General features: G+C 34.4%; 1 protein-coding gene across 1 annotated transcript in view; it reads left to right on the forward strand.

Moving 5' to 3' along the window:
• The window catches only part of stol (voltage-dependent calcium channel subunit stolid), a 239,983-nt gene that overhangs the window by 26,554 nt on the left and 186,482 nt on the right, over positions 1–26,947 (forward strand). The window contains exon 3 of the mRNA XM_089650724.1: positions 22,691–22,772. Within this exon, the coding sequence (XP_089506850.1) occupies positions 22,691–22,772 (82 nt within the window). The remainder of the gene's footprint in view (positions 1–22,690; positions 22,773–26,947) is intronic.

Here is a 26,947-nt window from a genome sequence, read left to right on the forward strand (position 1 = left end):
TATCAATAATTTAAATCTATATACTCTTATCATCACTACATTGTTCAATAATATTACTTTTAAAACATACAAAAAAACAATGAATGCAGGCACAACAAAACTCGTTTATAAATAAACTGTTTTTTATAAATTGAATGTATAAAAGAAAAACTTGTCAACACATAATGATATTTTATGAACATTTATATAGAAGATCCGAATAAATTGTTAACAGCGATTAAAATAATTTTCTTAAAATAGCGCTTGAATTAGTTAGTCAAATTTGCTATGAATTTTACTGTTTAAATTTTTGAATCGCTTCCTGGAAAGGGATTTAAATTCTTCGACTTTATTTCATGCAGGTACTCGCCACATTAATGTATCTATTCCAGTTTAACTGCTGATTGAAATTGACCCTACCGGAGCAATTCACCCGCTTAAATCCTCGCTTAAAATATTAAGGTTACGATTAATATATTTTTTCTTACTTTATTTTGGGGTGAACCCCAAGGGGTTGGGAGGAGGTGGTGGGGGGACATTAATTCTCGGGGGGCGCAAAAAATCGAGGCATTATGTCACAGCGCCAAAACAGCGGCGCGCGGGGCGAGGAAGGGGAGAAGCGAGGGGGAAGGTATTGATCTAGGCGCGCGACCTCCTCTCCCCCATTCCACCCCCCTCGGCTACCGTATTACCTCCCGCCCTCCGGGAAGCTTGCCTACTTCTTGAGAACTTGGAGGAATATGTAAGTCCGGAGGAACATTACGGCGGCAGAACCGTGGAATTATATTTTTGTGGAATTGTGTCATCGGAGCCGTAACACTAACACGGAAGTAATGAGGAGGTGGGAAGGAAGAAAGAACTGTGGAAACGACGTGAGAGAATAATTAATTTTGAGCCCAGTCTTATGAACAGAACGTGAAAACAAGTAAGAAAAACACCAGAAATAATTGAAACTAGTGGAACGTAGCGCTGTGTTCTCGACAAACAAATAACATTATGTCGTTACAAATTGTTCCTATATTCCATTCCGACCCACGCTAACCCACGCGTAAGCACAAAGGAATTGTGAATGTTTATTTGAATTCGTATAATTAGCAATGTTTTATTTTCCTCCAAAACAGTAATTATAATTTGAAAGCTTTTAAAAAATTTCTTCGTCTGTACCTACAGGCTATGTTTACGTATACGTAAAATGTTAAAATTCAGAACGGATTTAAAAAAAATCGTTCAGATTTCTTATACATATTTAATAATAAATATAAGGGGATTGCAGGATCCCTCCTTCGAACCTCAGACTGTTACTTTTAAGCCGGTTACATTAATTTAGCGATTGAATTAATAAAATCTGTCGACCAGGAGTCTAGTATAGTGAAATCGATAACTTTATAGATAGGCCAATGTATTTATATCAATTTCCCGAGCATGGGCGCGCTATTGATAGCCAGACTGATATCAATAGCACAATAAATCATAAATCAACACTGGAGGTATAATCTATGAATTGACATTCAGAGACGTCAAACGTCGTGCAGTTACTGAAAAATATTTATAAATTGGCTATGTTGAATGGAAATACTAATCTCAATATGCATTGGCAATCCGCAATTACTTTTTGATACTAAAAAGGGAGTTAATTAGTAAATGAGGCATTTTGTTCACATAACAACTTGTTATATGAACAAATTTTATTTCATACGAATTCTTTCAATTCTAAGAGCTTCGTTAGTTGAACTCCGTTACAAACGAAATTATTAAAAAATATGTATACATTGACAGTTAACCGAAGCTTATCTGATACTATGGAGGCCGCGCTCAAATTTGTATATCGTGTCGGTCGGAATATTTCTTATCAATCATTGACCGTGCTCGCAAATATCGCTAACTGACCATAGCTGACGGATTTGGTCCATATTGTATGTATCTTTAGACCTCCAGATCTTTATCATCCCATTCATTCTTCCATAACTTTCTATTGTGTTATTTGGATGGTAAATACATGGAGAAAAATTAGTATGGCTGATTTAGTAAAATCCTATTAAAAAAATTAAAAGAACGCAAGCCATTTCCCAATAAAACATTGGTACATTCAGAAAATATCGGAACACGTGTTCATGCAGTTGAGCTTACCGTGATTAGGCTTTATTTTAAGATTATCTAATGATTTTCCCAATATCCACACCATCAACACATTGTATATGTCACTAGTAAGGAGTCATATCGAATATAATTCCACACTTTGGTCTCCAAATTATGAAGTTCATTCACAAACCATTGAGAGAATTCAAAATAAATTCTTACGATATGTAAATTTTAGAATAAGTATTATTTGCGATTTAATGTGTTTGTTCAAAATTATTAATTTGTCATTGAATATCCCTTAATTCATTAATATGAGTTGCTTCATTTAATTTCGTTCCATGTTCCTGACAGGACAATTACAAGACAGTACCTACCATACTATTGTAGCAATTCTTCTACAACGTCGCAGTATTACGCGCCTATGAGACGAATCCAAAATTTAAGATCATTAATCCATTATTTAACATGTACTCCGGTGTTGTAGATATATTTAGCTCAACAATATTCCAATAAAAGTTCGCTTTAATACATGTTATGACTTGAAATAGAACTGTTTCATTTGGTGAAATGTAAACCATTATAGACCAAGCAGAATTGAGACTCTGGAGGTACAAAATGTAGTTGATCAAATTATATTTATATTATGTACTTAGGTATTAAATTTCTGTGTTATTTTAACTGTATTATTTCTGTAAAAGCTACACGGGCGTTTAATAATAAATAAATAATAAGTAATGGACAAACCTACGGTTGACTTTGCCCTATCAGGCATTGACAATCGATATTTCTGTTGGGTTTATTTTAATTATTTCCAATGAACGTATTATTAAAATCTCAAATGTTTCTAGAGGGATCCCTCGGGATCTTACTAATTCATCGTAGAAAAATAAAATCTGGTGCTTACAGCTAATTTTATAGTTGAAAAACGTTTTATAAAATTTTACAACTGTTTTAAATAAAATATTTTGATGGTAAGGTCCTGTTTTTTATTAATTTTAAATATGAATAACTTACATCCGCAGGAATCCCTCTAGAAACATTTGAGATTTTAGTAATACGTTCATTAGAAATAATTTAAATGTGAACCTGGAGTAAAACTCCCGTTATTGGAGTCTTATGTCGCATCTATGATCCAATTTTTTAAATTAAACTGCGTCCAATTTCCAACAACATTACCATTATTTTTTTTAATCGCAAAACAACCTGTTACGACATAATAACACTTAACTAATCCCCGTGAAATTGGCTTCCAGATCAAAAGATAGTTTGGTCGTCACAAACAGGCTTAACTCCGGTCATTCTGTCGACTGGGCGGACTGTCGAACTACCGAATCTCCGCCTCATTTGACCTCTAGGCGGACAAAGCCGTACAATACATTATTAGTATAATATTATGATACTTGATGGCAGTCACCCATAAATCACATGTTATATTAGATGGCAACTTATATAAATATGACAGTCCCCCGCACTGACGGGACGGATGTGCTTTCTATGACCAAGCAGAAAGTGTACTTGCCGACACGTGACGCCGATTCCTTGCTAAAACGACGATCTTTTATCAAATTGATTGTTGAATTACTTTGGACCGTTTCTTCAATTCGCAAACTAAAAGTTTATTGGAATGGTTTTACATGCCTTTCGTATACCATATAATGTTATCGATTTAAGAAAAAACGCGTATTTTAATATGCATTTCATCTATCAGTAAATTTGTATATTACGTTCCGGTTCCTATTCAAGATGGTGGCCTTGTTGGATACGCTAGATCGTGGTTCCTACTACGAGGTATCAAATCGAAATAATCAATATTATGGTACCTACCGCACGGAGAAAACTTACTGATATAAAATAAAATTTTAATTTGTTAAAAATCTGGTCAAATTATTCGTTTCTGTGTTTAAAACGGGACTGAAGGCCTGTAACGAATGAATTGACAGGCTTCATAACAATCAAAATAAAACGATGATGATTTGATATATTTATATATTTTTATTGGTTTGATTTATAGATGGTTTGGGCATGTAGAGTAAATGAGCAAAGAGAAGAGTGTAAGGAGGATATATGATGCAAATGTGAATGGTAGTAGAAGTCGGGGACGCCCGAGGAAGACATGGCACGACCAAGTGAATCAGATACTCGAGTCGGGCCATGTCAAGAGTCAGAATAATAGAAGAGTATGTATGAGACGATGTATGATTGTGAATGAGGCAAGAAGTGTGTGCCAAGATCGAGTTGTTTGGTGGTCCGTCTTCTCTGCCCACCCCTGTGGGGAAACGACGTGTTGGTTAATTAGTTATGAAGAAGTCGGTACACGCGTTCTTAAAAATTTAAATGTTGTGGTATTTCTTCCATTATATTTACTAGGACAAAGCCACCTGCGTGATATATTCTAAATGACTAATATTTTATTAGGAAATGGGCATGCAGTCACATTTTTAACAGTATTTTTATAAATCATCTATACTCATTTTTCTTAGGGAGGCTTTAAAAAAGAATTTTCATAAGAATGGTGACATTTCTTTGAAAAATTATGTTATTCCTAATACGAAATAAAAAATTTCTTAAAAATATATATGGTTTATAATTAAGTTCTAGTAGGTAGGTGTTTATGTACCTACTTAAAAATCTTGTGATTTCAGAGTATTTTTTTTTGTTTATTGAAAAAGAGAACGTTCACAGAACTACTAGTTATTATAAATCAAATTTATTTTCGTCTTTTTAAAAATTCTAAAAAATTGTAAGATATCATTTTTTTATAATTACACGCGATGGACTTAAGAACATTTCGATTTAACTTGATTGGTCAACTTATGGGACGAAGTAGTATCATTCTACGTTTCCTACGGTTTGACCCAAGGTTTTGAAAAATCTTTGTGTCCACCATCAGAAAAATCAGTGGTATTATTTGTACGTCAGAAATATTGTGTCATAATAAATTATCAATGATGGACTATTGCGGCATTACACAACTGGGGGGCGGCGACCCGGAAGCTACGAAAGCAAAATGTCGGATCGCAAAACAAACTGTCAAAAACCTTGGGGTTTGGGTCAGGAGTTTCATTTTTTGACGACAGAAGAAAATACACACAATTAAACAACGTTTAATCCGAGCTATTGAAAAAATTATGTTTTTAATACCGATATATAAACCGGAGTGACATTCTAATCAGTAAAAATTTACCTACAGGGTTTTCCAATAAGAGGTGTTATTTTGATATTCAATCGTAAAAAATCAATGGTTTTGTTGCTTGTGTGACACGTAGCGTCGTTTTGTTGAAATTAAACGTTTTCCAGATCAATACCATCTATTTCCGGCCATAAAAAATCATTAATCATCTCTTGATAGCGCAATCCATTCACCGTAACTGTTGCTCCAGCCTCATTTTCGAAAAAGTAAGACCCAATGACTCCGCCGGACCATAAACCGCACCAAACAGTCACACGTTGAGAATAGAGAGGCTTTTCAACAATAAATCTTGGATTTTTCGAGCCCTAAATGCGACAATTTTGCTTGTTGACGAAGCCACCGAGGTGGAAATGGGCCTCATCACTCAAGATGATTTGCATTTGATTCACTCAAGTGAATTTTAATAATTTCAATGCGTTGTTGAAGCGTGTATCGTTCCATTTTTATTAATGGCGTAGTTTTTACTTGTCAAATGTTTAAAAATGACAGCCTCAAAAGTAACATCTACCGAAATAGCGGGCTATTCAAAATAACACCTCTTATTGGAAAACCTGCAATAAGAGGTGTTATTTTCAGACTATGAAAGTCATTAGATAAGCGCTGCGAAAAACGTAGATGTCAACAGTCTACTTAAAAATGTTCAACATCATGCACAGTTTAAGTGTCATTATACAATATGTATTAACAAAAAATATAAACAGCAAAACGTGAACAAAGTCAAAAAAGAGTTATCAAAAACAAAACATACAGATCAATATTTGATCAAAAAAACAAAAACAAAAAAAAACAGAAAACAAATAGAGTAAATAAAAATAAAAAACATTCACAATCTATTGCTAATTTGCTTTTTAAAATAAGCGAGACTATTTGCATACATATTTATGTAGTTACATTCAATATGTACGGAGGACACATTCGAGACAACGGAAGTATGCAATATTGTACTTAAATAATTCTAGATGGAATATATTCTGACTCCTTTGATTACGTCTATTAGGAACTTTAATAAGAATATTGCTCATACAATGAGTCGTTTCAAGCTTGTAATGAATAATTTTGTGTAGTCATATTAAGCCAGCAAATTGTCTTCTTTTATGTTATAAAACATATTCCTTTTGTGTAGGTAATTAGTAATAAAACTGTCACTTGACTTTTTATACCGTTTATACATACAAAAAAATTAACTTTCAACTGTCAATGAAAAAATCACGCCAATTTGTAATCAAGCACATTGACATTTTTTTATGACGGCCGGCATAGTCCAGTGGTAACGCATTGGACTGCCATTCCGAAGGTCGCGGGTTCGAACCCGGCGTGCGCAAATAAATTTTATTTGATTAATTTGTGTTATTTCACAATTCATTAATTAAAATAATATATAGTATATTTGCGGCACGTTCCAGAGTGGAAGATACTACCAGTATTGCCCTGGTGTAAGACCACCATTCAGAATTGAAACGTTGCTCCAAATGGCTTTAGCCGTGTTTAGTGACTAGATCTGAATAGCCAGGTACTTCCCCACCTTCCTCTTTCCCTTCCCCACTTACCTTCAGCCTCACAACATCCCCCAATTGGGGATGCCATAGTCTCACTGGCTCCAGATGGGAGCAGTTGGGACTCTTGTGAGGTATTCACTATAAAAAAAAAATATATATATTTTATCCATTTAATAATGTATAAATATTTGGTAAAAACTGAGAAGAATATTTATTTATCTTTCCACTGAGAAACAAATCACATATCTACGCATTATAGAAATAAAGATACTACAAATACTTTTATAATCTATGGACGTCACGGTCAGATCTGTCCTTCAGAGTTTATAATGGAATTTGATGTTTGTGGCTAGTAATGTTCTTCCGACGCCTGAAGGGTTAATAATAAATTAAAATTTATGTATTCTAATTGGATATTAAAACAAGAGTACAATATAAGTACTTAAGGTACTAAGAAAGTAATAATTTTTCATCCGATCGTAAAGCTAAATTAATCAAGGACAACAATTTAACATTAAAGTAATGATTTGTAAAACATTTAATCACTGACAGAAAAGCCGCTTCCCCCCGCCTTAAAACCAGCCAAATCTCCACAAATACAACCAACCACTTCATCGATCATATTTCTGACGTCTTCGTATTTTATCTTTTAATTTATTTTTCAGTACAGGGTGTCCCGTGCACTCCTTCATCAATCATAATTGCTAGTTGCAGCCCTCCGCCGCCAGACATCTGTCTCCTGTTCAGCCCTCTGAAATTGCGCGTAGCTTTTTCTGAACACCCTGTCGGATGGCTGATGGCTGACATGTTATCTTGTGCGGAAGATTAGGAATATAGAGTTTATAATCTTTGGAAAGAAACATCACAACATAACTCCCTCTCCACGGGGCTCTCACGTAATCTCGTTTCATGCAAAAAGGTCGAGTCGGGTTTAGTTATTTCCAGTGGCGGTACGTAGAAAGCCTATCTCATTGGAAGTTCAATCGGGGAATAAAAAGATAGAATAAAATCCCTCAGATATTTGAAAAAACATTCTAGCTGTTCCTTTCCATATTATATTATATATTTTCCCCTAGATCAAAAGAAATTTTACCATTAGGTAGGTCACTAATAATAAATGCATATATATGTATACAGCAGTCAGTGACTAAGTTGGCATCTTGTTTGGGTCTCACTTAGGCGTCGTGCGTTCAATTCATCACTACAAAAGCAACATTTTCCGTTTACTGTGGTGGTAGTAGGAGATTTTCAAATATTGTCAGGTTGTTTGTAACTCGGGAATATTTTTCTTTCTTTGACCTTTTACTTGAACTTGAACCTTTCTGCCCAGGGACAACTTGACTGCTGTGAAATTTTAAAATTATCTTAACTGAGTCAAATCCAGATTGGGTACGACTGACATTTTTATCATATATTAACTGCTGCAACGTCATTCAATTTCAGGGAAATGTGTATAAGTCCGCGTTTTGGATGCGTGGTTGCCACCAAAATGCGATAAAATACATTGTCATCTACAACGAGTTTATTTGCAAAGTTTCAGCTTGTTTGGATGTCGGGAAGTGGGTTAATTTCTACTTCCAAGTTTACAATCATTCATTGACGAAAACAAAATCGAAATTTAAAAAGATGTATTTAATACAATAATTACGTCTTCTGTAAAAAACAAATATTTTAATAACTTCTTAAAACATGATAATCACAAGAAAAATCTATTGACTTTGCAAAATACTATTCCGTACAAACCGGCGGTGTTAACAATATTCTCATAGGTGCTCCGCACTCACAGCTAGTACATTTCCAAGGTTTGCAGATCTACCACTCTGGCGCCACTAGTATGAACCCAAGAAATAGACGGAAGGTCCCCCTTAGGTGCTGATATCCATAACGCACCTATGGGATTTATTATTATTTATTTAGGCAGTACAAGAATCATTTTTAGCACGGAATTTGAATAGCGTGCTGTTTATAAATCGGTAAGATTATAATACATGTTTGTTTTAATAATATTATTATTTAATTTATTCAACTAAACTGTTAAATTATAAATTGAATACTAATATTATTAATAAAAAAAATATAACGGAGATTTACGGGTTAAACAAAATAACAATAAAATCGTTAGTCTTATTTCCTAATATTTTTTATGTGAGTTCACTGCAAACAAATCTTAAATAATTCAGTCACATCTGCGAACTTAATCCAGGACCTCTGCCTTTCTCATTGAGCTAATTAGACCATATCAACCCCCTTCATATTGCTGTATCATACTTCGATTGAGAGCTAAACATATTACCTTCATTTTCTGAGCGCATGTTTTTTGGCTGCTTTCTTTATGTATGGTTGCGAGATTTTACCCAAATTCAACAGCAATGCAATTTTTTTAGTCAGTGTATGAAACAGTCGAAAACCACGATCAATTTTTATTTATTTTTTATTAAGTAAAAGATCATACATTTATATACTTTATTTAAGAAATGTTTTGACTGCCCAACTAGGAGGATTCCCGTTTTAGGACAGTCAAATTAGGATCAGTATTAACATTTTGATAAGTTGTTTGATAAGTATAGTATTAAAATAATAATGAATTAATAGGTATATGTACTTTTAACTGGTGCCTAAGCCTACTAACATATTTTGTATAAATATGAATAACAAAGAGAAGAAATAGAATAAAATAAAATATCCAATTAAACATAAGATTAACTGCTGCTTGGGTAGCATTCTAATTTAAAAGTACTAGGTAGGTACATATATACACATCATGATAAAGATTAGAACATAAAGATATCTTTCACATGGTTTATTTTTTGTTGGAGTTTTTGTTGTTGTTTTTGGTTTTGGTTTGTGTTTGATATTTATTTTTTGTGTAGTAAAAGTTCACTCTCCTTTCTACTTAATTGATGAAACCAATTAGAGGTCAATTTATGAATAATAGCTGTGTTTTCCTTTTTCCAAGCATCAGGCATGAAGTTGTATAGTTATGGACCTAAGAATGAGAAGTGTCTTTGAGCGAGAGATGTTTTAGTTGTGAGTGGTACAATTGGATTTCTCCGTGAGTGGCGGGTGTCGTGAGAGTGGTTAATAGATGGGTAGAGGTGGCGTTGTTGATGAGTGTTTAAAATTAATTTTCTCATGTTTAGTTGTCTAACATCCAGAACTCGGAATTCTTCAAATAGTGCATCGCTATGATATCTAAATGATTTTTTGAGGATTACCCTTAGTAGTGATTTTTGAGATTTTGCTAATTTGTCCAAAACAGTTTTTGCACACCCACCTCAACTTAAGGATGCATAGTTTAGAAGTGACCCACACATAGCATCATAGATGAGTTTCAATTCTTTTTTACGTAAGATATTTCTGATTGTCATAAACATCTACGTAAGCTTTCTAACCTTTGTGGCAACTAGATCTATGTGTCCGTCCTATCTAAGATATTTGTCTAATATAACACCAAGGTATTTTATACTGTCTACGTATTCCAATTTATAGCAATTACAGGTAGTGGTGTCAATGCATTTATGTAAAATTATATGCTTCCTTGGGTTGATGAATTTAGATCAGTGGTTACAGCACTGCCTCGGAAAGGCAGAAGTTTTGGGTTCGATTCCAGATAGAGAAAAGTTAGAGATTAATATATAAAAAAAAACAAGAGCATTGTCTCTTTATGGTGAGGAAAGGCTACTTTAATTTCTATTGTTTTATATCTTGTTTAAATCCTGTATACTTATCTATGTAAAAAAATATTTTTTTCAAATATTGAATAAAAAAAAAAATATATATATTATATATATACCGAACCGCCACTGGCTACTTCTTCCTAAGGCTTTATCTCTATTGAATTGCGGAGAAACTGATGGTGGATTTATTGTACTCGGATTAGTTTGTAAATGTATGAAAAATATACATATGCTACACATGCTTATGTGAAGAGAATACTATAATATGTATATCGTGTACTGGTAACATTCCAAACCGTTTCACGAAGTTCGAAAACCAATAACTATTTTCACATGTATGATTATACAAACAGACGGAAACACGCGATGTTTGATTTAATTCCTTTATCGACACAGACAACGGTAAGTGATTTCTGTTTGAAAATAGAAGTAACATTAACCGACCATTATTGTATTCTTAGTAAGTATTATTTTTTATACATAATAATTTTTAATACAAATTATTTTTAATACAAATTATTTTTAATACAAATTATTTTTAATACAAATTATTTTTAATACAAATTATTTTTAATACAAATTATTTTTAATACAAATTATTTTTAATACAAATTTTAATACATTTTTTTAACTAACAGCTTTCATAGAAATCTCTGAATATTAGAGTGAAATAAACTCTCATTAGAAGACACCCCATCACTTTACCAACGGGTTTAATGTCAAGAATCTATTTTTTTCACTAAACGAAGCAAAAAAAATAATAACTGTAAACTTCCAATGAAGACACTATCATTATTGCCCTGGTATAAGACCACCATTCAGAAATGAAAATTTGCTTGAAATGGCTTTGGCCGTGTTTGGTGACAGATCTGAAAATGTGCTTCCCCACCTTCCTCATCCCCATCTTTTTCATCTCCCTACTATCTTCAGCCTTACATCATACCCCAATTGTGGTTGTAATAAGCTCATTGGCTTCACACGGTTGGGAGCAGTTTGTTACTCTTGTACGGTTTCACATTAAAAAAATATAGTAGCCTACAAACCTAACCGACTTAACCTATTGTTTGTTTCATCACTGTTAAAAATGTACGAACTATTAGCAAAGTTCACCACCAGTTACTTTACAGGCTCCTGCCTAGCACCTAGCGGACAGAGGTAAAACTAGGGCTAACAGATAAAACAGATGTTTTGCTTATCAATTGCTTTCTTTGACAGTGTTTGTTTTGACAATTAGCTTGTCAGTGTGTGTTACTTGATTAGATTATAAAAAGCCTCGCCGACTGGATTTTTCACTTCTTCTCTCTTATAAAATAGTAACAAGCAGTCATTATGGTCAACTGACCATTTAGTAAGAGTGTTTTGTCCGGGTGGGGAATAATTTAACTCGTTATAACATTAAATAAAGTAAAAATGCAGTTTTGCGCAGTAAAAACAAAAACCATGTGTCTGTTATTGAAGACTTCATCAAGCCCAAACAAATCTTAACAATCACTTTTCATGACTTTGTGTCACTTTTTAAAGCAAGGTTGTATTGTCATTGTGTTGAGTTTACCGGTTACCGAGTTTAACGACAGGTAAATTGTCTTTCAATCCGGATTTCTACGGGCAATGATGAGGGCAGTTAAAATCACCGAAGGTTGTTTTACAAAGCTAGACATAACAGAGTTCTCTGAAATATCTGTTACTTTCCATCTCAGGAAGTATATATGTAAAGTGTGTACACAAAACGTTGATCGCAGTGCGAGGTTGTGTCGCCGCCTTGCTGCCACCCTTATGATACACCCGCCCCTGTCTTGTTACCTCCCCCTGCGATTAGGAGGGTGGTTATGTTAGTTAACATAGAATGGTGATGACATATCGTCACGCTCGGTTAGCAGTCTTCACCTAATATTATATACATAGACTACATGTAGAGGCAATGCACGCTGTACTTTACTCATCATTTAATACAGTTTCAAGCCATGAATGGTGAATAAAACGCCAATTGTATTAGTGCATATTTCTTAATTATCTTCACGGAGAAAACTTAACTTATATAAAATATTGATAATTTATCAAATTGAAAACGAGGTTGCAAGCCATTAACCAATGAATTGATAGGTATCCTGATAATTTTATTTGTAGAATCGGTTCTATGCATTGATGTTAGTCTATGGTTCTATGATATTTCATCAAAAAGAAAATTCAACACACCTTTAAAAAGTGATAAAGAGTCATTAAAAGTGATGAAACAAAAACTAGACAGCAAAAAACACTTTTCATGACTTAATATCACTTTTTGAATACCATACTAAAACATCGTTTCAATTTCAGTTCTGGTTTAAACGTTTCCCCAATGCAATTTTTTTTTCTGAAGTGTTCTACGGATATACGAACATAAACAACGTGTGAGTTTAGCTTTTTTGTTTATTGCTATTTTGATTTTATTTGAATTATGCTGTGTATCAATTTGTGTATTTTTTTATTTTTTTTTATTTATTTAACACCCAGAGGGCTTTTACATGGTTGGTAGTATAATTTTAATTTGACAAATACTTTCAAACATAAAAAATAAGAATAAAATTACATTTGATAAAAGCTATGCAACAAGTCATACAAACACAAGAAACAAAAACAGAAAATTACAGCTATTTGTTGGTTTACATGATGTGTTTAGGAGTATTGTTGAAATAAATGTTTTAAATGATCCACAAAACTTGCCAAGTTGGTATTGAATATGTCAACATCACCCAAGTAATGATTTCCCATGGTGTGAAGTCGTTGTATCGGAGAGTGGGCAATGTAGTTACGCTTATGTGTGCTGCTGTAGAATATTGTATTTTGTCGTGTTGTTACTGTGGGTGTATGTATGTTTATAAGTTGCAGGAGTTCACAACAGTCGAATTTAGAGTTAAGTATTTGGAATAAGAACGTTAAATCGTTTATTTTACGTCTATCTTCTAATGTATGTATTTTTAGAGTATTTAGTAAGAAATTGTATTTTAAGTCTTCGACAGGGATATTTAATTTAAAATTTATAAAACGTAGAAATTTTTTTTGTATTCGCTCAATGTTGTTAATGTGAATTTTATAAGATGGAGACCAAACTACTGAGTTATATTCAATTAGACTTCTTACTAGAGATACGTATAATAGTTTAATGGCTTGCAAAGAATTAAAGTTTTTAGTTGTTCTTAATACGAAGCCTAGTGTTTTCATACCTTTGTTCACAATTTGATGGATATGATTGGTGAAACTTAGTTTTTCATCCAAAATAATTCCAAGATATCTCATTTCCGTGACTCTTTCTAAAGCTATGTTATTGATGGAATATTCGAATAAAACAGGATTTTTGTTTCTGAAGAAAGTCAAGGTTTTGCACTTTACTACATTTAAAAATAAATTATTTTGAACGCACCAATCTCTAAACTTACTAATATTTGACTGTAGTATATGGCAATGATTTATATCAGTTATTTTCTTGTATAGTTTGACGTCATCTGCAAAGAGCAATACCTCGACATCGTTGAAGCAATTGGTTATATCATTGATGAAAATGAGGAACAAAACCGGGCCAAGGTGACTACCTTGCGGTAGGCCACTGGTAGCCCGGAAAGCTTTCGACATCCAAGATTTTATTTTAACGAACAGTTTACGATTTGACAAATAGCTACTAAACCATTTTAGCATGTTATCCCTTATTCCTAGAGCAAATAGTTTTTGGATTAGTAGTTTATGGGATACTTTGTCGAATGCCTTCGAAAAGTCTGTATATATACAGTCGACTTGTTTATTTTCTGCAAATGATTGTATAATGAAGTTTTGAAATACCGTTAAGTTAGTTGCGGTGGATCTTCCTTTGATAAAACCGTGCTGTTTTTGATTAATTAATTTTATTAATTTGGGATAGATTTCATCAAGGACCAATGATTCAAAAAGCTTTGGCAGTACTGACTGTATACAAATGGGGCGATAATTAGCTATGTCAGTATCATCTCCTTTTTTGTAGATCGGTGTAATGAAGCTAGATTTCCAGCGGTCTGGAAAATGTCCAAGGGACAAGAGACGGTTAAATAGTAATGTAAGTGGTTTAGATAATGTATTAGAGCATGTTTTGAGGAATATTGGTGGAATGTTGTCTGGGCCAGCGGATTTGTCAGTGTCTAAGGAAAGTAATTTTTGTTCGCAACACTTTTGTGTGATTTGGCAGTTTGTTAAGTTTGTGGTCATATTAAATTTGTATTCGGGTATTTTATCATCTGGAGTGTCTTCATCATATACATTTTTGAAGAAGTCCGAAAAAAGGTTTACAATATCCTGTGTATTGTTTGCACTGATTCCATTCATATGCATTATTGGCGGGTAGTCTGTGTTTTCATTGTTCATTTTTTTAAGAAATTTCCAAAGGTTTTTGGATTTAAAGACAGTGTCCTCGACAGAGGTTATGTACATTTTGTAACATTGTATTGTTATTATTAAGAAGATAAAACCTTAATAATGCACGCAGCATAGGAGCACGATGCCAACGTAATGCCAGAGACAATTGAACGCACGCACAAACTGCGCAAATTAACGAGGATCACAGAAACAACGCAGTAGAGAGACGTCGGCAAGAATCTTGCGGAAAAGAAGTTTGTGGCAAAATACATTGAGCGAAAGCGGCTCGTCAAACAATATAGACACATTCAGAGCAGAAGAACGACTAAGACAGCAAACGAGCTACGCATTAACACGTTCATCATTTGTTCGTCTTGGGTTCAAATATGCACCAGGCATCGATTACTCAGTGCATTCTAAAATTGCCAACAGTGCAATGGGTAAAGAATGCCATCATTGAATCATCACATGAATGAATCATCCGGCATCTGTTGCGCATCAGGAACAGTTGTGCTGCCACCTCTTATCACTCCGCCGGAACCTATACAATCACTTATTGCTGGCGCATCAAATGATTAAATTTTTTTTTCATTCAACAACAAAAATTCACGGTCACACATCGCCAATGAGGTCTGTATAAAATGCGGTCTACGTAGAAGGAGATCTGTGGCAGGACCACGTCCACCCGGGCCCACAAGTATAATACAGGGTTTTCCAATAAGAGGTGTTATTTTGATATTCAATCGTACAAGATCAATGGTTTCGTTGCTTGTGTGGCACGTAGCGCCGTCTTGTTGAAAGTAAACGTTGTCCAGTGTACCATCCAATTCCGGCCATAAAAAATCATTAATCATCTCTCGATAGCGCAATCCAATCACATAACTATTGATCCAGCCTCATTTTAGAAAAAGTAAGGTCCAATGACTCTGCCGGACTATAAACCACACCAAACAGTCACACGTTGAGGATAGAGAGGCTTTTTAACAATAAATCTTGGGTTTTCCGAGCCCCAGATGTGACAATTTTGCTTGTTGAAGAAGCCACCGAGGTGGAAATGGGTCTCATCACTCAAGATGATTTGCATTTGATTCACTCAAGTGAATTTTAATAATTTCAACGCGTTGTTGAAGCGTGTATCGTTCCATTTTTATTAATGGCGTAGTTTCTACTTGTCAAATGTCAAAAAATGACAGCTTCAAAAGTAACATCTACCGAAATAACGGGCTATTCAAAATAACACCTCTTATTGGAAAACCCTGTATATAATCTCGCTGTATCACCTGGCTTTGCCCAAGTTTTAACAATGTTTTATTTATTTATTTAAATGTATTAAAACTACTACACAGTGTTATAATTAATGAACGTCTAGTGTAAGATAATTATAATACTACCGTTTTTGGTGAGATATCGATTCAGAATAAAAACGTTTTGATACTAGATCTTCAGAGGAAATGGTGTTTTTACCTAAAAAAAACTTTACCAGGAATACTGCGAACGATTAAGAAAAGGATCATTATTAATAAATACGCAAAGTTTCCCCAGGCGCTAATTACACCGCGCTCCCCCGACCGCTTAAAATAAACCTTTTAAAATTCTTCAAATTGACAATTTAGGGGGTTTGGGGTCTGCATATTTAAACGCCCGGATGTGGGTGTATTAAAGCACTTTATGCCAAGTTTTCCTTTAAATTATTATAGCGCTCTGCGAATAATAATTATTAGGTACGCGAGGAATTGAGACGAAATTATAGCGCATTGTTAAATGTTGAAGAGCAATTTGAAAAAAAAAATACAAGCGCTTTTAAAGGTCACCCGCGTGGGTAGCGTATCATCTTCCGATCATGCTCTATTACGGGCTTTTGTCTTGGGGACAATTATTTGCTGCATTTAAAGCTAATTATAGTTGCCGCTACCAGATGGTATCGGTATCACATTTTATACTTAAGCAAGGCCCTTTTTGCCAGACAGTTTAGTTAAGGATGCAATTTTTACTGAATTTAATAATTTATTCTGTTATTAAAAAAAGCCTCATCCGTTTCAGAGCAACAGTTTGTATTTTTCAATTCAATTTTACTAATTGTTACCACCTTTTTATTACATTAACGTCACACAGGAGGCCATGAGGGAAATTATTGACATCTTTTGAGATGCTGTGTGGAGGTTATATTTAAGGAAAGGAACTTCTGAGAAGGTAAAGAATATGAGGGTAAGGAAGGAATCTATGGATCAGTGTGTCCAGGAGTGACGTACATACGAATATATCCCTCCCACTGCGGCACAAGGCGATGGGTCGACAGACCAGTTGGAGAGGTCAAAGGGTCTCCCCAACCAGCCTCTGTAGGCAGGCGCATCCTGAACACACCTCACCTGATGAACCCGGGCACCGCTGCTAACTAACCAAACGTAGCGAATCACTTGTGGTGACCTATAACAGAGGTGTTTGTCATCCAATAGATAGTTTCCGGGGCGGCGGTGCCCAAACCCACCTCAAGATGGCAAGATGGAACTCTTCTGCGGCATTAATGTTTAAAAAAATCTCTCAATGATAGAAGAGCTAGGCATCCATAATAAACAATAAAGTTCTCCTCGGACCTAGATAAAAAAAATATCATGGCATTAAATTTTCCCGCTGGATATTTTCAATTTCAAATTGTTTTGCTGTTTTTGAAAGCAGATAAAGGACTCTTTTCAGATTTTAATATTACAAATGGATAAATTTTTAATGGAATTTTAGACAATTTAATATTTTGTACGCAAACATAGCTTACAGATGGTTTTTTGTCATAAACATTATTTACCACATTATACTAAAGTCAGAAACATGTTCACTAAAAAAATGTATGATAAAGATTGTATTTTCATTTCCATTTCAACATGATATTTTGGACACGACGCTCGCCAAACTAAGCAGAACTCAAACTGGAGAAGATCGAAAGATCACATATATTTTCAAGAAGATGAACCAGTTAACAACAAATTGGTTCAGTTGAGATCTCCACAAAGTATACACGGTAAAGTGAAAGTTGGTACGCGTAAGAGTTGGTGATGGACGAGGAGATGTGGCCATGCAATTAAAACAAAAATCGTTGGCACCTTCGAATAAACATTACTGTAATCATCACGTGTTATTTACTACTAAAATATAGTAGGCCGAAGTTCTAGCGTGTCTATTTACAAGTTTACTTTTGTGGCCATTAAAGGGATCTGGAAGAGTGAAATGGTCACGCTGTTGATAGTCAAACCCATTTTGATAATTCAATAAATTACAAATCGATATACTCGTATGCAGGCAACACTGGAGATATTTTTTATGAATTAACATTCCTAAAGGTAACTCCATTAATGGAGGACTGAACGCAGTTGGCGCTAATAAAAATAGCAGTCCACAATGGAGTGCTGGTACCTACCCTGATGTATGGAAGTGAGGCATGGAACTGGGAGAGAAAGGATGAAAGTAGAATGAATGCTGTTGAAATGAGATTCCTGAGGCGTATGTATGGTAAAACCATGTATAATCGTGTGAGAAATGTGGAGATCCGCAAAGAGTGCAAGTCTGATGTAAGCGTAATGAGTAAGACCAAGAAAGGGACGCTTAGATGGTTTGGCATGTAGAGCGAATAAGCTACGAAAGGAGTGTAAAGAGAATATATGATGCAAATGTGAATGGTAGCAGAAGTCGGGGACGACCGAGGAAGACATGGCACGACCAAATGAATCAGATACTTGAGTCGGGCCATGTCAAGAGTCAGAATAATAGAAGAGTATGTATGAGTATGAATGAGGCAAGGAGTGTGTGCCAAGACCGAGTTGTTTGGCGGTCCGTCCTCTATGCCTACCCTTGTGAGGAACCGGCGTGATGGTTAGTTAGTTAAAATTCCTAAACGTCAGACGGCTACGTAAACGTAAAAAATACTAATATATTAACAATTTCGAATCGAAATAATAACTTTAATATACATTGGCAGACCGCAATAATTTTTGTCACTAAAAGTTAATTAGTTCCTGAGGTCTTTAGTCATAAATCACAACTTTTTTTTCTCCAAGCTGGAACGAAATCAATTGATCTCGTCTTAGATGAATTCATTAATTATATGGATGGTGTATACGATTTCTTTCAATTTCAAAAGCTTAGCTAATTTGCCTACGTTCAATAATAAGCCAGTTATTTTGCAGAACGACGTTATCCAAAAAGTTGTGCATATTTACAGATTATCTGACACCTTCGGAATCATACCTGACCGTGCTCGCAAATATCGCTAACTGACAAAATAAGACGGATTCCGTTAATATCGTATTGACATAAGGCTTTATCGGTCGTCCGTGCTAGACCCCATGGTCCTTTCTCAAACTGATTTTGATTGGAATTAGTGTTGCGTTTATCAATATAGAAAAAAATGGTGTTCCGTCTGCTGTGTCGACGCCATAAACATATGGTGTATGAATGATAATGATGTACGGTGTGTTTGTCAAGACAGATTTATATGGCGGTCCATCCTCCCAGCTTACCGTGATAACTTGACGTAATGGTTATACAATGTAGTGCCAGTTAAGTTAGTTATTGCATTTTACAACTGATAGTGCAGGGGTGCGCGAACAATGCGCGAGTGTTGCGCACGCACATCAGAATTCGAATGGTTCCGATCTATTTCCGAACCTAGCCGATCGTACCCAGCCGCAGCTCTCATAACAACTTTGAATCTCACTAGAACAGGACGTCAGTCCTTCAAGAGTACTTTTGCATTTCTTATTGTAAATAAAACAACTTGTAATTTTGACGAAGTGTCGTATAATCGAACATCATCGAAGACTCCCACGATCTACTCTAGATAAGAAATTATAACTTAATGATTACCCAACCATCATCCTAGTATAAAATAATCTGGTAGTTATCTCACGACCCGACCGCCAAGATTAGACTTAATCCTCACTCTTGCTGCCACTCCCGAGGCTCCTTTGCCAGCAGACTTGGAGACAGATCGGACTTTGCATAATCTCTCTACAGAAAACAGACGTTTTGGGAACAGATTAGATTATACAATTTGAATAGATCGTTTGCTACGAAATACTAGGGACGTGTTGTACATAGAGCCCGCCACAAGAATAAGATATGAAAAAATCTCATAAATTTATGAAAAATAGAAAATTAACACTTTTTCAGAAAGCTCAACTTAACTGTCTCTAAATAATTTGAAATTTTCGTGAAATAACAATTTTATAATTTGTGTTATTTGTTGTTTAACTCCCAACTTTATCCGTTGGCTTCACGGATTTGGGGTATCTTATAGGGTTAAAAGATGTGGAGAGATGAAGGTAATTGAAGTAGGTACTATTTAATACATAATAGTTATTGTTAGTCATAGAAAAATATAGAAAGAAGAAATAAAAGAAATATAAGCATAAATTGAAGCATATTATCCATTATGTAATCAATGTTGTGTTTGTCTGTAATTAGTGATAGTATCAACCATGTTAAATATAATTGTATTTATTAATGAATCACTGTTGACAAACCTAAAAAAAAATTACATAAGTAAACAAGAAAAAATAATTTACACTAGTACAAAGTTAATGAAAGAAGAAACAAAAATAAAACTGTTATGCAGTGACCTTGTCCAAATTTTTAATTAGTACACCGTTTAACTTCAATAGACGCATATTAAAACATCAGCTAACATAGCATAAGAGTTATCAATGGCGTGTAATCTATTTGAAATAGAATTGTATCCAGAAACCGTTGTATAATTGTCACAATAATACGGGAACCTTTATCTAATGGTAGGAACTTGAAAGTGAATCAAAATTAATACAGCAGGGCTATTCAACTGATATTTTATAATTTTTTTATTAAAAACAAATTTAAAAAAAATTAATCTCTCACTTAATTTCAATAAATGTAATAAAAAATCAAAATCAATAGATTCTGAAGGAATTCCAAGTATAACATTAATATACCTCAAAAATTGCGTTGGACTCTTTCAATGATATTAAAGTGATTAATAACGACAGGTGACCAAATTGTAGGGTTATATTCTAGAATGCTTCTACCGAGAGGTGTATACATAATTTTTAATATGTGAATATTTTTAAATCTTTGGAAATCTCTACAATAAACCCCGACATGATCATAGCCCTGTTGGTCATAGAAGTTATATGAGATACAAAGAAGAGTTTCTGGTCAAAAATGATGCCTAGTTCAAGTATTTCAACAACAGAGATTAAGTCAACATTACACAATGATGACTAGTTCAAGTATTTCAACAACAAAGATTATGTCAACATTACACAATGATGACTAGTTCAAGTATTTCAATAACATAGATTAAGTCAACATTACACAATGATTATTTATATATTATTGGATGTTTCATTTTTTAGAACCTCATCATTTGGCATTTGTTAATATTTAGCTAACGTTTATTACCAGGAACACCTCTCGCAAGACCAATCGTATACATCATTACTGACTAAACAGATATGGTTACTAAACAGGGTAAAAGCCATTTCAAGTAATGTTTCGATTCTGAATGACGACCTCGCACCAGGAAAACACTGAGAGTATTCAACTCATAAAGATTATCAACGTTTTGTACCAATTTAAACAAAGTACGAATATATTATTTACTTACCAAAGTAGTGCATCGGAAACAACCATTTCATCACTATGACGAGATAAACGCAATGCAAATTAGATTGCCAACAAGGAAAAAATCAAACACACAGAAATCTCTTGTATACCAGGCCGTCAAACTATATAATAAAATTCGTATAGAAATTACTGCGATTTAAAATATGCTTATTTTTAAAAGGGATCTAAGAAAGCATCTGTGCCACCCGGAATGAGACAATCCAAAGTACTTATAGACGGACAAGACTATAGACGAACCAGGCAACTACTCAATATGGACAGAAACTCACAAAGAAAACAGGTAGAGCTACTAACAGGACACGTCTCTGGACACACTCAGTTGTTGGTAGTGGAAAACACCAATAAATAGATGCTGGAAATGTGAAGAGGATGAAGAGACTCCAATTCACATATGGTACCAATGTCCCGCTCTGTTAGGAACAGGACATAGATACCTGGGAAGACGCATTGTGGAACCAGGAGACATAGCCACATATCCAATAACAACCCTGGTGAACTTTATAAAAGGGACTGGGTGACTGTTAAAGGAATGAGGTAAAATGGGAGATAGCACAACAGGCCTATGGCCTAAGTGCTCACGGGAACTCTACGCTAGCCGTTTACTATCCATAAAAAAATCTGTGCCACAATCATCGGTGTTAAGTTTGTAATTAAAACACACATTTCGTATTCACTGCCCAAATTTAAAAGTGGCATCATGTCAATAATATAAACTGTTGAACGCGCATACATATACACACCCACTCACCCAAACAAACACATACACACCTGTACATTACACACGTAATTACTGAATATACGTACCATATATGAGACATTACAAGGAAACATATTATAGGTACCCTTGAAATATTTAATATATTTAAATTGTTTCATCACCTGTAAACACTGTTTATAAATAAAACATTTTAAGCTATGTTTGCCAAATAATTTCACTTGTTATAAACATATTATTTATGTTTGTAGAATTATTAGCACATAACATATTGCTTGCCTACTTAACATTAATAATTAAATAAAACATGGAAAAATGTTTCTTTATTTAGATCCTGTGTAACGAGCCTCCAACGCCTTTTTTATAAAAAATCTCTACAGTGGAAAACACTCTCCTATTTATAATATCACACGATTATTACCGTTCCATTTCATTGAAAAACTTTCCGGGAATAGCCTTATTTCAAGTCAGATTTTTTTTTGTTTTCAGCTGTTTCAGCGGTCGGCTATTGTCTCAAGTGTTACTGAAAGGTTTTTTCTGTTTTTTGTTTCAGAGTTAAAAATTGGGCGCTAAAGTTCGGAGTGGACCTGTGGGAATTTGGTCGGCACTTCACCAAAATGAACCAAATACAAAATGTAAGTAAACTTTTCTAATGTTTATCGTTTTAAACCTAATTTCCACGACAAAGTACGAGAAAATATTATCAAAATAAAAACCGTGAAAAATCATGGATTTCATTTTTTTTTTAATTCGACCATCGAGAATCAAACCCCGATCAACTGCTCAGAAGGCAACAATGATGATCGTTACACCATTGACTATTATGAGAAAGGGCGTGATTAATTATTTATATATACTGAAAATAATAAAATAGTGTATTTTCACTGATTGGTGATTTTAATGAAGGTGTTTTTATATTGACGAATACATTTTCTATGGCGATGTAACTAAAACGATTTTCGATTTGCCTCCAAAATGACAAGTTTCGTTTTTATTCGTGAATTCTTCGGCGAGGACTTCGCGCCGAGCGATGTTGGTTACAAGCGTTTTACCAGACTTTGACGGTTCCTATGACACAATGATGCTGTAGCCAGTTGGAACCGTTTCGGAATGTGCGGTTTTAGATCGTTTTTGAAACCAATAATTATTAAATTTACATATTTTTATTACAATAATCAAAATCATAGTTATTTTAAATACATGTTCTCACGATAGTTGTGAAAGGGTTAGATAGCTGCTTTCCAATCAGTTGATCGGGGTTCGATTCTCGCCATCGAAATTAAATAAATAATTAAATTAAATAGCTATTAATTAATACTACTAAAACAGAAAATTCTAATTTTCACCCTCTGAATAATATTTGAAATTTGAATGAGCTGCCTGTCAAGCAATTTGATTTAGAGATGTCACAACACGAACGCAGAACCGAAATTCGAAATAATCTCCAAGAAATAATAATTACGAAACCTATTTTATAATTGAAAGCGATCTGGCAGTTTTAGGAAACAATAGTGATGCTATTTCGAAATACATCTCTTTGAATTTCAATTTTGTTTTCGTGAATGAATGCGAATCTTGGAAGTGAAAATTAACCCACTTCCCGACATCAGATCGAGTTGAAACTCGGCAGAATGACTCGTTGTTGATGACAATGCATTCTATCAACTTTTGGTAGAATTCACGCCCATACACGCGCACACACACGTATTTTTCTGAAATTGTGTGGAATTTACAGCAGTTGATATACGAAATAAATCTTTGTAATGTACCATAATGTAATGTACCATTTAATTAGGATTTGGCTTGAGTGATGGCGTGGTTCACTCATTTTAATCAATCTCTGGGGTTCAATCCTCAGTCAAAACCAAAAGAAAAAAATTAAATACATTTGTTAATAAAAAAAGATATTAGAGTAAAAAAAATGTGGGTTTGATTTTTTACGCAGTAAGTTTTTTAAAAATTTTAATACTTACGTTCGAGTTGAGTAGTTCTATACTTATATAATGTAGATATATCTGAACAGAATGCCTTTCGGTAAACCTTTCTATGCATTTAGGTATATCTGACTTTTAAAAATTTATTTATTTTTTACTTTTGATAATGGACTTTATAAATTAAAAATACTAGTTTCGGTTGTGCATCTTTGTGTAACTCCGATTCAATGTACTCTAAAACTTTTGATTTGAATTGTGTCATTGTTTTTAAACTTAGAAGTGATTTTTGGGAGAATTTAGGCAAGCGATAAAGTAGGTACCTATCTACAATCGGAACATTATTTTATTAATAATTCTGTATTATAAATATGTATTTCTTTTGTTTTAATATTTGACACATGATTTTTTAAGTTTACTAATGGTGTTCATTCGAAAGGTAAATTTTTGACATATCTCTAATTTATTTACAATGATATATAATTAAATTATAAATAAAATAGGCAATATTTGATTTGAAAGACAACGTGATTCTGAGGCAAATATTTTACTAATAGTTTCAGATTTATTTTTGGGATATTATGCCGTGTTCTGCTACCTCCTTCTTTAGCCAATGTATCGGACAGCATTTCAGTGTCCATTATCGGGGCAGATTTGCAAACGAAGATTGTGGTGAATGTGTGCCAATTACCGGATACCAAGAACTATTGAGTTCAGCCCTGTAGTCTATATTAATATTAATGGTATTTTTATGAATTTCAATCTCCTCAGTAAGCAGGCGTGCTCTATGCATTTTGGGTCTTCCCAGGACTTAATAATGGCTGAGTAATTACTGGTTTTAATTAAATGATCTGCAATTGCCGATTTGTCAGGATTGCTGAGTTTACACGCTCGAAAGTGTGCTGATATTCTTTTGGAGATCGTCTGTTCTGTCTAGCCTGGGTCTGTGACAAGGTATATTACCTTGTCACATATGGAACAAACGAGTTTATAAACTTCACGTGTCTGTAGTTGAAACTTGGTTTTTGCAGGCCTAAGTAAGTCTTATATTTTTGTTGTGGTTCCGAAGTAGGTCTTGATGCTTTCTTTTCTTGGTATCCTGGCAATTACAGACGGACAGACGGACAGCCGTCACATTCTGAACATAAGGCAAGAAAGCGCAGCCTTTCGACTCTGGTTCAATTCTGTCTTCGTTTGGGGTAGATTTGACTGATGATTTGCCTTATTTGTCTTGCATCGGTTAGCTTTATAAGTTTCGATGCGATTTTCGGTTCGTCTCATATTCTGGTTGGTCGCGAAACCAATACCATATCTGCACTGGGTGATAGTGCTGTAATAGTTTTAACTTCAGAAATCCTACAATTACTATATCCTGTAATTTTTCATGAGTCTGCGCTAGTCAAAGATAATTAAGTGCTGTAATTAGATATTAATCACAGTAGTTGACATATTTCTGCAAGTTAAAAGTATGTTATACAAAAATATTCTAAATATATTTACAAGACAATATTTTTCACGAATGTTCCATACATTTCAAATTTCAATATTTTGGCGTATTTTTCAAAACCCTGCAATGCTCCACTATGAAACAAAGAGTAATGCTTTAAACCTGAACAATCTTCAAATAATAGATCACCTAAAATACAATTACTTACTTTAAAGGCTTCAGGCAAATTTCCAATTTCTCTATTATGAAATCATTACAGCGGTGGAAGGAATAATAATAATTGGCTGGGAATAATCCGTGGGGATTTGGGATTATAAGTCCGCGGAATGGAGCGATGTTCGCTGACTTACGCTGAATAACAGGGTTTTCCCGACTAGGCTCATTTCCATACCATTAGCTCCGCCTCATGCGACGGTAGTGAGATTTATAGTCAGCCCGTTTTCATTTAATATCATTTCAGGTCAAGTTTCATATCTTTCCCAAATCAGGAATTTAATTCTTACCACAGATTTCTTACTCGCATTTTACATTCAAAATGACGTGAAAATATTGCGTTTTTAAGCACAGAATAGTAATATAATTCATATTAATGTCTACGCGGTTTATAAATTTATTGTCGCAGAACCGTGAAAATTCCATATATTATAATTGTAGGATTTGTGAAGACGAAGGTATTTATAAAACACTAGCTGTATAATATAATGTAAGTATACAAAACGATCGTGTGAGAAATGTGGTGATCCGCAAAGAATACAAGGCTGATGTAAGCGTGATGAGCAATATTAAGAAAGGGACGCTCAGACGGTTTGGACATGTAGAACGAATTAACGAAGAAAGGAGTGTAAGTGAGTGTAATATGACGCAAATGTGAATGGTATTAGCAGTCGTGGATGCCCGAAGAAAACATGGCACGATCAAATGAAGAGTCGCAGTAATAGAAGAGATTGTATGACATGATATAAGAATGTGAATGAGAATGAGGCAAGGAGTTTGTACCAAGACCTAGTTGTTTAGCGGTCTGTCTAATTAAAGATTGGCAGCATTGCACGCCCTAACTTTAAATAACTAACTAACTTACCATCACGCCGTTTATCTGCAGGGGTAGGCAGAGAGGACGAACCACCAAACAACTCTGTCTTGGAACATACTCCTTGCCTCATTCACATTCATACATCGTCTCATAAATACTGTTCTATTATTCTAACTCTCGACATGGCCCGACTCGAGTAACTGATTCACTTGGTCATGCCATGTCTTCCTCGGGCGTCCATGACTTCTGCTATCATACACATTTGCATTATATATTTTCCTTTCACTCTTTTCTTAGCTCATTCGCTCTACACGCCCAAACCATCTAAGCGTTCCTTTCTTGATCGTACTCATTATGCTTACATAAGCCTTGAACTCTTTGCGGATTTCCACATTTCTCATA

This window comes from Hesperophylax consimilis, chromosome 3, assembly GCF_061612785.1.
Source record: "Hesperophylax consimilis isolate HC1 chromosome 3, BYU_Hcon_1.0, whole genome shotgun sequence".
Lineage (NCBI taxonomy): Eukaryota > Metazoa > Arthropoda > Insecta > Trichoptera > Limnephilidae > Hesperophylax > Hesperophylax consimilis.